Raw genomic sequence first — 12051 nt, forward strand, 5'->3', positions numbered from 1 at the left:
ACCCTGTCCTTTCACTTTCTTAATGGTGTCCTTTGAAACATAAAAGCTTCTAGTTTTGTTTAAGTTTATGCTCATTCTTTCTCATTCATTCCTTGAACTCCTGTCTATGAGCATTGCCATATGCCAGTCATTGCGCCAGGTGCCCTGAATGCAGCTGTGCCCTCTAGTGAGTTACCTCAAATCTGGCTTGTTAGGTTTTTCTTATTCATAACTAGGGTGCTAGGTTACTGGGCAGGATACTCTGCTTTAGGTGAAGTTAGGGTAAATGTGCTGATCCAAGTCAGACGGAAATGTTTTTAGGACTAACAATTATAAAGCATTCAATTTGTGAGTTAAGCAATAGTTCAGCAAGTATTTGGGTTCTAAGGAGTTCTAGGGCTCACCTATGCTATAATTTAGGGGGAACAAGTGGTTTCCAGTCCTAAACTTATAGGAACAAAATTACTAACATTCTTACCCATAACCTCATTGTAGGCATTGTCAGTTTTTTCTCCATCTTCTACTTGGCAGATGTTGAATGCATGTTGTCGTGTACTGAATTATGAACTGAGCAATATTGGTTAGAGTATTGTACAAGAATCTTTACATAATCTAGTACATTGAAAATAGGACAAAGATATTTTTAATAAGACATATAAACTGAACCTGTTGTGAAACCACACCTGTTGATAATTGACTTTTTCCTCAGGTAAAAGATGCCTCCTTTCTGCAGCATATGTGGACAGCCACAAATGGGAAGCAAGAGAAAAAGAACATTGTCACCTTGGTAGGTACCTATTAGGCTGTTATATATGTCAAGTCAATCACACTATATTTACCATCATGTTTTTATATTTATGAAATGATGCTCTTATGATCCCATTTAGATAAGCACGTTTTAAGTCTTAAAAAGAATTAGACTGTAACTTCACACATGGCAAAATCATTTTTGCTATCCTGCAAATTTCTTTTTAATTTTTGCCTTGATGATTAGTGTCCCTAAATTATGTAAACGACTCTTTCTTGTTTTTTGCCCACTTTTGTCATATAGTTAGTTACCATGCAGCTTGTCTCTGTTTTACATTATCTGCAGAGAAAAATATTTTTTATATTTTCATCCTTTTTTATTGTTATTTCTTAACTTGTGGTCTTCAGAGTTGTTTCTGACTCTTTTCTATTTTATTTATTTCCCTTTCCCTGTTCTTTAGGTCATATTACACAGATAGCAGCCTTTCTTTTCTTTTTTTTTTTTTTTTTTTTCAACGTTTTTTATTTATTTTTGGGACAGAGAGAGACAGAGCATGAACGGGGGAGGGGCAGAGAGAGAGGGAGACACAGAATCGGAGACAGGCCCCAGGCTCCGAGCCATCAGCCCAGAGCCTGATGCGGGGCTCGAACTCACGGGCCGCGAGATTGTGACCTGGCTGAAGTCGGACGCTTAACCGACTGCGCCACCCAGGCGCCCCGACAGCCTTTCTTTTCTAAAATAACAAGGCCTGGAGAAAATCACTGACCATATGAGCACTTTGTAGAAATGTAAATACTTCATATATGTAATATATATTATGCATAACATCAACAGAACATTAATAAAGTCAGACAATTAAAAAAGGGAGGGGGCACCTGGGTGGCTCAGTCAGTCAATCACCCGTCTCTTGATTTCGGCTTAGTTCACGACCTCATGGTTTGTGGCATTGAGCCCTGTGCTTGCGATTCTCTCTCTCCCTCTCTCTCTGCCCCTCCCCTGCTTGCTATGTCTCAAAATAAATCAATAAACTTAAAAATAAATAAATAAAGTCAGACAATTGGTGATAGTTTTATGGGATTCATTTAATATTTTGTCAGTTCCAGTGCTGATCTAATCTTCTCAGATTTCTTTGTCTTTTTTGGGCTTATGTTAAAGAATAAAGTCCCCCTCTGTTTATGGATTCTTCTCATAACAGGGGTCTGGGGGAGGCACTGTTTTGTAGCTGTGTGCAGTGGCTAGCTTAGGAAAGAGGTAGGGGTTGCAAATAACTCATTTTCTCCCCTGATGTTGTTATTGCAAGAGCAGAGTTGGTTTCTGTGTCCTGGAATGGATGTATAGACAGGGACTAATCAAGGCAGAGCTGTGGAGAATCTGAAGGTGAGCCACTATGTACTTGCACTGAAATGTAGAAATCAGATAGAAATGCAAATGGATATAGATGTGGTATACTGGCAAACTCTAATACCAGGAGCGGCATTATCATGAGCGACACAGATTTATTCACAAAATGGTGAACAACTCTTGGTAAAGTTCTGAACAAATCAGACTGCTTTCTTCAGTTTACATGGTAGTTGCATCTATGGAAAAATTCAGCTTATTTTCAAATTACGCCCCCAAAAGTACTTTGCGTTTATATGTAAAATGGAGTTGTTAATTATCAATAGGTTGACTTTTTTTTAATCGTGTAATTGTCTGCCATGTCCTATATGCCATGGTATGTGGGGCAAATATTTTAACTTTTTATTTGCAAATTTTAAACTTACAAAAAATTGTAAGAGTAATACAAAAAGCATCTATAGTCTCTGCCTAGATTCACCAGGTGTCATCATTTTGACCTTTTTGTTTTGCTTTCTCATTTATCTACAGTCACACTTTTTTTTCTTTTTTCTTTTTTTTTTTTTTTACCCATTTGGGAGTTTGTGGCATATACTATTGCCTTTAAACTGCTTTGGTGTAGACTACTCGACGTTTCTTAAGAAGCGAGTCCCTTTTTTTAACAGAATATTCGTCTTTTGGGGTTTGTTTTATATTCTTCATAAGTAGATTCAAAAGGCTCCCCGGCCAGAATATTGTCAGGGATATTGTGTCCTTCTCAGGACGACTTCTCATCTGGAGACACCTGATGTCCCTCTGCCCTCACTGCTGAGGTCAACTTTGATCACCCAGTCAAATGTGTCTGATCTTTCCAATGTAGAGTTACTGTTTATCTCCTTTGTGACTAATGGGCAATTTGTGGGCAGATACTTTAATATCATGCCAGTGTCCTGCTGCTTATCAAGAGTTTCCCCCTAAGATTTAGTATCCATTCAGCTTCTTGTCTGAATCAATCTTTAATATAATGTTTGCAAAACAATGGTTTTCCAATTCTATTAATACCTCCACATTTCGTGATTAGTACTCAGTATTCTAATGTAAGCAGGAGCCCTCCCTTTTCTCCCATTTCTTTCTCTGTTTATTATCAGTATGGTCTTGTGGGTTGTGGATTCCTCTTTTTCTTTTAATGATTCATTACCATCCTTGTTATTTTAGTGGTCAAATTGTTTCAGAGTTGGGTGGTAGAAGCCCTTTCAACCTGAGTCCCAATGTTCCATCCTGTATCTTCCTGCTCTATCCCTGGAATCAATTCTTTCTCCAAGGAGTCCTGCTTCCTTTTAATAAGGAATGGTGTTAGAAACCAAGATCTGTGCACTACTTGTACTCTTGCTACTATGGGATTTTTGCTTCTTGGTCTATTCAGTAGATAGAGCTAGGAAAAATAAAGGTACGTATACACATAAACACATGCACATACATGCATATAAACTTACATGTACATACTTTACAAATAATTCATGCTAAAACCTCCAATTCCAGTTCATACCCGGAGGGTTCTTCCTTGCCTTCTTCTAGTCCATATTTGTATCAGCCTTCTATACTGAAAACTCTGGCCCCCAACAGGGACAGTGTTTTAATGTGTTGTACAGTCTCTGCATTGCAGGTTATCTGATTTTCTTGTCTGCTGATCACTCACTACTCCCTGTAGTCATTGTGAGAGTCAAAAAAAATACCCCCATATTTCTTTAGAAAATGGGCATTTATGCCATCTGGGGCCAGTAGTGCTCTTTTTGGGAACAACCATTCCAATGATGAAACCAACATGGACTCCATGAATTATCTTGCAAGGTTGTTATGATATGCCAGGAAAGCTATTCAGCTATTAACACTTTCCTAGGTACGAAGGGAAATTTAGAAAAGACCATTGTATTTGGTGCCTTGGTATAGGATGTAGTAAGCCCTGTGTATTAGGGGACAAAATTATGGAACCTTTGTCATAGATTCCTGAATAAGCAGAAGCTATTTGCCAGAGAATGAGAATAATAAGTCTGCAACAAATGTAGGTAATTGTCCTCTCTCTCTTAAGATTAGTATACTTGGAAAGTAGTAACGGCTACCATTTACTGAATGGTACTCTGCCTAGAATATCCTCTGTACATCTTGGATCCCTATCCAGTCAGAATTGATTTTTTTCCTCACCCTGTATTCTTACAGCACTTTGTGTCTTTGTTGTGTCGTTTGATGTGGTGAAAAGTCTGCACTTCGAGGACACATCTGGATGTGAGCCCAAGCTCTGACAGCTTTCAGAAACTGTTATTTAACCCATGTTCTTGTTGCCATAAATTAGGGAGGATTATAAAGCCTGCTTCAGTTAACACTCTGACATATAATAGGTGCTCCCGAAATAGGTGAAATCAATGAATCCCTAGCCTCTTGATTCTACACTGTATAAAAGATTAGGCCATGAAGTGAGATAGGGTTTTAAAACTCCAACTGCTCTAAAGGAAAAGAGGCTATCTGAGACAGTATTTTTTTTTCCTTCTACGTAACAAAGTGTAATTAAAACTTTCGCGCATATTTTCCCTAACTGTTGAGCGTTTGGGTTGAGATGTGGGTCCTCAGAATTGAGGCACTGCGCCCAGGGCTGCATCCCGAGGATCGTACAGTAGGTGGCAGCGCCGCCTCTGAGGAGACCGCTGCGCAGCCTTTGGAACTGGGCTTTTGGGTGCGGACCTTTCGGGAAGCCTCCTCCGTACGTGCGTGCACGCGCGTGCACGCGCGTGCGCGGAGTCCTGCCCTTAGCATGTGGAGCGCTGTGATTGGGCGCTGGGACCTGGTGCGGGCTCGTTGATTGGGGGAGGGAGGAGGGGCGATATGAGGCATTTACTCCGTGCGTCTTCATTGGAGGGCGTGGGGTGGAGTGGAGCTGGGTGGGAGAGGTAAGGTTCCTGGGTGGGTGTACGGCTTTGGCTTCCATCTGCTTACGTGATTTCGCCTCCACGCGGGTTACTTGCGCGTGAGAGATGTTCGGTGCTTGCTCTGACGGGCGTGAGGCTCTGGTGCCTCCTGTTCAGTCTCAGTGGTTTTCTATTAGAGCCTTGGGGGCGCCCTAATGGGGATCTGTCCAGCCCCGGTAGGAGGGTAATTTATTACTACGGAGGTCTTGATTAAAACCGCGGGTGCTATTTGGTACCTACACTGCAGTTTAGGGATCAAGCAGGGTATGAATGCAAGTCAGGTGTTGTGGCAAAAGAGTCGAAAGGCAGCCTTCATTCGTTACTAGTTCTGTGCTGAGCACTTAAGACGCACCATCCCATTTAATGCACACAACAGCCAGCTAATGCAGCTGCAGCTTATAGATGAGGAAACTGAGGCCATATTTTGACATTTACTTGAGCCCATTTCCTTTATGCTGAAAAATAGCTTTCTCGGTGATATCTGTAGTAGTGTCTTCCCTCGCACTGAACAGTGGATTTCTTGCTTTAAAAAAAAAATACATTTTGGGGCGCCTGGGTGGCTCAGTCGGTTAAGCCTCCCACCTTGGCCCAGTTCGTGAGTTCGAGCCCCGCGTGGGGCTCTCTGCTGACAAGCTCGGAGCCCGGAGCCTGCTTTGGATTCTGTGTGTGTGTGTGTGTGTGTCTCTCTCTCTGCCCCTCCCCTGCTCACACTGTCTCTCTCTCAAAAAACTAAATAAACATTAAAAATTAAAAAATACCTTTTGGTTGCAGTATAATGTATACTGAAAAGTCCATAAATCATAATGTTTAAATTGGTATACTATCACAAGGTGGACAAACCTATGTAAGAAATAAAACATTCCTCCCCCTCAAGAAGTCCTAATACTGGCTCCCATTAGCAGCTCATGGCTAATATTTACTTCATCTCTAATTCTACTGATTGTACCATGCTGATCCTTTGGTTTATTTTGAGGCAAATCCCAGATAGTATCTAATTTCATCCATAAGTATTTTAATATATATCTCAAATATAAGGGTACTTTTAATACCACTATCACACTTAAATTTTTAATAATTATTTAAATGTGAAAGACACAGTGTTCAAATTACCCTGATAATTTCATAAATCTTTTTAATGGTTTGGTTGAATCAGTATGCAGATAAGGTCCATACAGTGCAATTCATTATATCCTCCCCTTCTCTTGCCTCTTTTAAAATCTTTTTTATAGAAATATATAGAAGTAGAGAAGTTGGTGTAATGAACCTCCGGAGTACTGTCACCCGGTACAACTGCTTCAGCAGTTGTCAATTCCTTCTAGACTTGTTTCATCAGTCCCCTTTCCCGTGACCTGATTACTTTTTAACATTTGTTAGCAGATCATTTTATGTGTATTTTCACATGTACCTCTAAAAGACAAGGATTTTTTAAAAATACAATTATAATACCATTCTCATTTAAAAAACTTAGTCATTCCTTAACGTCATTCGATGTGCCATCAATGTTTACATTTCCCCAAATGTCTTATACATTTCTTTTTAATTTATAGTTTGTTGAAATGGGCCCAGGTAAGGTTCATACACTGTAATGTGTTGAGATGTCTTTTAATTAAATATTTTTTAATCTATAAGTTTCTTTTTCTTGCTGTTATTTGTTGAGGAAAACTGGTCTTTTGTTTCCCACGTTCTGGATTTGCTGTTTTCATTCTTTTGGTGGTGTTTAACATGTTCTTCTACCTTCTGTTTGTCTGCTAAAGCTGGCAGTTAGAGTTGGACACTTGATCAGATTTAGGTTTTTTGTTTTTTTGTTTTTCTTTTGGCATGAATATAAGTGTTGTTTACTTTTGTCAAGAGGCATACAGCATTTATGTTAAAGGCCTCTGTGATGTTAAAGGCCAGTCATGACTATTGCTTATATCTACTCTTTTATTAGGAGCTGCAAAATGTTACCATTTTAATTCAATTGTTTCTTATTTATTACCCAGAAAATGTCTTAGAAGAATTCTCTTTCATCAGCAGTTTAGTTATCTCTTTCATCAGCAGTACAGTTTGTATGAAAGAGGCAGCTTTCAAAATCATGGGTTGACCTGCCATCCTCCAAAAATGATCACTGGTGATAGATTTTTTTAAATATCAGTATGAGCTCGTGGATTTAAGTATTCCACACATTTTAACCCATAACAGTTGATATTTTTATTGAAAGGGCCTTACTTTTACCAACTGAGCTTCAGAGAACCCTAGGGGTTCTTGGGCTTTCCATTTCAAGTCAGAAGATTACAGTTTTAAACTGGTTTCTGTATTGGGCTTCCCTTTGGTTAAAATAAACACTGAATTAAAGCATCGCCTCTGAAATTCCTCCACTAACCATGTAGATCTATTGAGGAAGTAGAAGGTGCAAGTTAACAGCATTAACCAGTGAGCAGCTTTTGAATTACAGACTAGGGCCCACAGTGAATGGGACTAAGGAGAAACCCTTTTTGGCAAACTGATAGGGTGCCAGTAGGAGGGCAGGCCTGATGGGGAAGCTCCCTGCTTTCTATGAGAAAAAGGTCTCTGGCTTGCATCACCTTGCTAGGGGTAAGGGCCCTGGTGATGAGCTGAATTGGATTTCTGAGCCCTACTGAATTAAATGTTTTATTTCTGATTTTTCAGTTTATAAGTAATTATAAAGTAAGGGATACCTTTAGGTTTTCAGCACTTCTTTTTTTTTTTTTTTTAAAGAACTCCCTTTCGGAATCAAAGAGAAGTATATACACCGCTGACTCGTTTGAATTAGGGTGAAGCAAAGCACTGTGGTCCTCTCTTACAAACATTTCTCTCATTAGCTGAGGTTTAGTTTTGCTGTGTCATTTCAGCTGTGGAGGCCTTTGGCTTGTTGCAGTGATTTTTCAAACCTTGCTTGAAGCCTGACATTTTCTGAAACCAGCTTTCCTAATCTTTCAGTTCCATATCATCCTCCTTTAGTCTCTTTTTCTTAGTATATATGCGTATAAAGCTTGCCTTTAGATTTTTCCTTTATTGAAACTATTTGTTTTAAAGCTTCTGGTGACCGACAAGTGGATACATGAAAATCTAAACATCTACATTCAGAATGGTTTCTAGGTGTTTCCTACTCCCTCCTTCCTTCTTTTGCTTCTGTACATATGTCATGTGTGCCTGTATTTGCATTTTAATACTGGAAACAGAAACATAGCTTCATATTCTATGTTCTGATCACTTCTAGGAGGTAACAACAATAATTTGTATCTAGTTTATTATGTAAGTTCGATGAGGTACACAGATTTTTTTTTTTAATGTATTCTCAAGTTAGTTAACATACAGTATAGTCTTGGCTGCAGGAGTTAGAATCCAGTGATACATCACTTATCGATAACAATCAGTGCTCATCCCAACAAGTATCCTCCTTAATGCCCTTCACCCATTTTTCCCAAGGTACACAGATCTTAAGCCCAGAAAGAGTTTAGTGTTTACTGATTAACAGTCATGTACAGTTACATAGAAATCATAAAAAACCAAAACCATCTAATAATTTCTCACCTAAAACTGTCATATATATGAATTTTTAAAAAATATTTTATTTAGGTGTTTTCCACCTTATTCCAGAAATGGAATTCAGTTTAATATCATCTTTGAACTTAAGAGCAATATTGAAGATGTGTTTTGTGTTCTCTCCATGGCAGTTCTCAAACATAATTCACTCTAGTTCTTGTGAGGTTGCATTGCAATCTCTTGGGGCCTTTGTTTAAAAATTTGTATTTCCTTGGTCTCACTTCAGGCCTACAGAATTAAAATCACTCTCTGGGTGTGAAGCATAGGAATCTGAAGTTTTAAAGTTCTTTTTTTTTTTTTTTAAGTTTATTTATTTCGAGAGAGAGAAAAAAATGCAAGTTGGAGAGGGGCAGCGACAGAGAGAGAGAGAGAGAGAGAATGAATCCCATGCTGATAGCTTGGAGCCCTAAGTGGCTCTCCATCTCACACACCAGTGAGATCATGACCTAAGCCAAAATCAAGAGTTGGTCACTTAACCAACTGAGCCACGCTGGTGCCCCTGAAGTTTTAAAGTTTTAAAATCCTGCACATGATTCAAATCCTCAACCGGGTTTGTGAACAAGTACCCTCCTATACTTGGAATCATGCAGGATCCTTAAATAAAATCTTTTATGACCTTAAATCATCAATGGTATTGTTTTCTTCAGATAAGAGCATTTTATACTAGTATACATTTCATTTCTTGGACATACTTTCACATTGTCTATACAGCTTTAAGTTTCATTAAATGAAGATGTATTTTCCCATATGGCTCTTGTGGACCTCAGCTGTCTGCTGCAGTGTATATTCCTGAGGAACTGAATGACAGGCAAGAAGGCATCTTCTGTGGCACATTTTTTTGAACCAAACCTGAGCATTTGTGGGCCCCTCACTGAAACATGAAGTGTTTTTTTGGCTGTTGAAGTCCGTGGTCCAGAACCCTATGGCTCTGGCCCTCTGTAGGCCACAGCTGCTCCAGCTTTCCTGGCCATCTCTGCTCTGTGCAGTTTTCTGCCTCATTCATCACGCCAACACTATCGTGTAAGGTGATTGGTCACATAGAATATTTAGCAGCAAACCCCTCTCTGACTTATAATATGCAAATGTTATGCATCTGATGCTTGCTATGCAGCTGTTGCTTTTTTGAGGCCCCGCAACCAATTTCACTTGACTGAAGAAGATGTCTTGGTGTGAAGGATTAAAATGGAATCTTGAGTTACCACGCTACAGAAGCCAACTCAATCCAACGTATATCAAAAAGATTTGGTACCATGAGACTGCTGTTTAATATCACTTTCTGAGCAAGTAGGTTTAACAATAGTAATTTGCCTTAATGTGAAGAGGTTTGAGAGACCTCCATGTGTGTGTGTTTTAATAGTCTTTAATTACCTGGTATCAATCCCTTTAAGGTATTTGTAAGAAAAGTAATTACTTTTACATTATATCAGGTTTTTAGGGTTTTGTGTTGCTTTCCCCCAGTAGCTACTGAGTCGTTGAGAGCATCACTCCAGGGAAAGGAAAGAGGAAAAAAAATGGCTAAATGCACAGCAATAGGTCTTCAATAATTACTTGTTGACTGATTACCTCTGCTTCTTCTAAGTGTAAAAGACAGAAAATACAAAAAAAAAAAAAAAACCCAAACACAGACTAGCTTATGGAGGCATTTGTAGGTCATAGAAAATATTTTGGATTTTATTCCAAGTATGATAGAAAGCTGTTGGCTGGTTGAGAAGAGAAAATGACAGTATTTGATTTATCTTTTTTTAAAAGTCTTGATCAGACTGCTGTGTAGAGGTTAGATTGTAAGGGGGGGGGGCAATAGTTAACATGACTAGTCGGGAGGTGTGAGATTAGCAGTGGTAGTAGGAAAAAATACATATTTATATTTATGTTTCAAATCTAGAGCCTTTAGTACTTGTTGACAGTTGGTTATAGAGTGAAAAAGAATGGGGTTGAGGAAGACACCTAGGTTTTTGACCTGAATAAGCCAGTAGATGTAATAGCTGTTTACTGAGATGCGAAAAGCAAGTCTGAGGGAAAGGTTGGAGAATTAAGAGGACCTGCCATGTTTAGATACCTGTTAGGCATCCAAATGGAGATGTCACCTCTGCAGTTGGAAACACAAGTCTGAAGTTACAGGCAGAAAGAAGTCAGGGTAGGCATATATACGTGGAGTAAATAATCTGTAGATGATATTAAAGCTGTGGGAGAGCATGAGATCACCCAGGGACTGAGAAGATGGTGAAAAGTCTACCACTGAGACTTAGGCACTCCAGCATTTAGAAGTCAATAAGAGGAGATTTTGCAAAGGAACCCAAGAAAGAGAAGAAAGAGTACAGGATGGTCAACTATGTTAACATGCTAGTGAGAGGTCAAGTAAGATGTGGATGAAATATTAACCGTTGGATTTAACGCTGTGGAGGTGGTCTTTGGTGTTAGTGGAATAATGGAAACTAAAACCTGATTTGAACGAGTTCAAGAGAGAAAGGACCTAAGGAAGTAGTAATAGTTGTGTCAGGGATGACTGATTTGAGAACTCTTGCTGCTGAGGGGAACAGAGCAACGGAGAAGTTATCTGGAAGGAGATAGGAGGTTAAGGGAGGTTTTTGTCATTTTGGTTTTTGTTTGATAAAGTTCATCCTTTATTCAAAAATAGAAGGCAGAGTATATGTGCATAGATGCTGGTAGTTTGGAGACCTGGTGGGAGGAGGATGAAGTTCTGTTGATTGCTTCTATTTTATACTCAGGGAAAGAAGACACAAAACCATGAGCTCAGGGGAGGAAAGAAGGGGAAAGAACATATTGTAACTTTGAGAAGCAATGAGAAGGTGTGAAATAATTCTTTTGAGAGTATGTTGCTTGGTGTTTCAGATCTTTTTAGACTCTGAGATAACAATGTAATCTCAGGAATGCCAAGTATTTCTGTGGATATTCTGCTCAAAGCAACCAGAATAGGAATTAGTTCAGGCCAAAAATTACTAAACATAGTCAGAATGCGTCTCAGATTTGTTCAGAAAATGTGTAAAAGTCATTTCATAAATTCCAATCTTTAAATTTTTGAAGAGCTAATACAGCTAGCTACCTGGTTCAAAATGCAAAAAGAATAAATGTGTAAGCAACGAAGGATCTCCTTTCTTTGGTTCCCTACTATGTAATTCCTTTCCGTGGAAAGTGTCAGTGATAACACCTTATTCTATCTCCTTCCAGAGGTACTTTATTGATCCACTGTTTAAAAGCTAACTATATGGTCGAGGGCATGGGTGGCTCAGTGGGTTAAGCGTCTGACTTCAGCTCAGGTCATGATCTCGCCGTTTGCGAGTTCAAGCCCCGTGTCGGGCTTGTGCTGACAGCTCACAGCCTGGAGCCTGTTTCAGATTCTGTGTCTCCCTCTCTCTCTGCCCCTTTCTGGCTTGTGTGCTCTCTCTCTCTCTCTTAAAAATAAATGTTAAAAAAATTAAAAAGCTAAATATATGGTAGGATTTTAAAAATAATCCTTACTCCAGTTAAGTAAACCATTTTTTAAAATAT

General features: G+C 39.1%; 1 protein-coding gene across 3 annotated transcripts in view; it reads left to right on the forward strand.

Annotated features, from left to right (window-relative positions):
* The window catches only part of MRPS27 (mitochondrial ribosomal protein S27), an 87124-nt gene that overhangs the window by 4110 nt on the left and 70963 nt on the right, over positions 1 to 12051 (forward strand). The window contains exon 2 of one of the 3 annotated variants that reach the window (XM_019463051.2): positions 689 to 766. The exons of 1 other annotated variant lie outside the window; for it this stretch is intronic. In XM_019463051.2, the coding sequence (XP_019318596.1) occupies positions 689 to 766 (78 nt within the window). Of the gene's footprint in view, positions 1 to 688; positions 767 to 9731; positions 9829 to 12051 lie in introns of those variants that run through there. One more of the 3 variants, XM_019463053.2, reaches the window with a different exon arrangement.

The sequence above is a fragment of the Panthera pardus genome, unplaced genomic scaffold, assembly GCF_024362965.1.
Source record: "Panthera pardus isolate Hobbes unplaced genomic scaffold, ASM2436296v1 HiC_scaffold_2, whole genome shotgun sequence".
Classification (NCBI taxonomy): domain Eukaryota; kingdom Metazoa; phylum Chordata; class Mammalia; order Carnivora; family Felidae; genus Panthera; species Panthera pardus.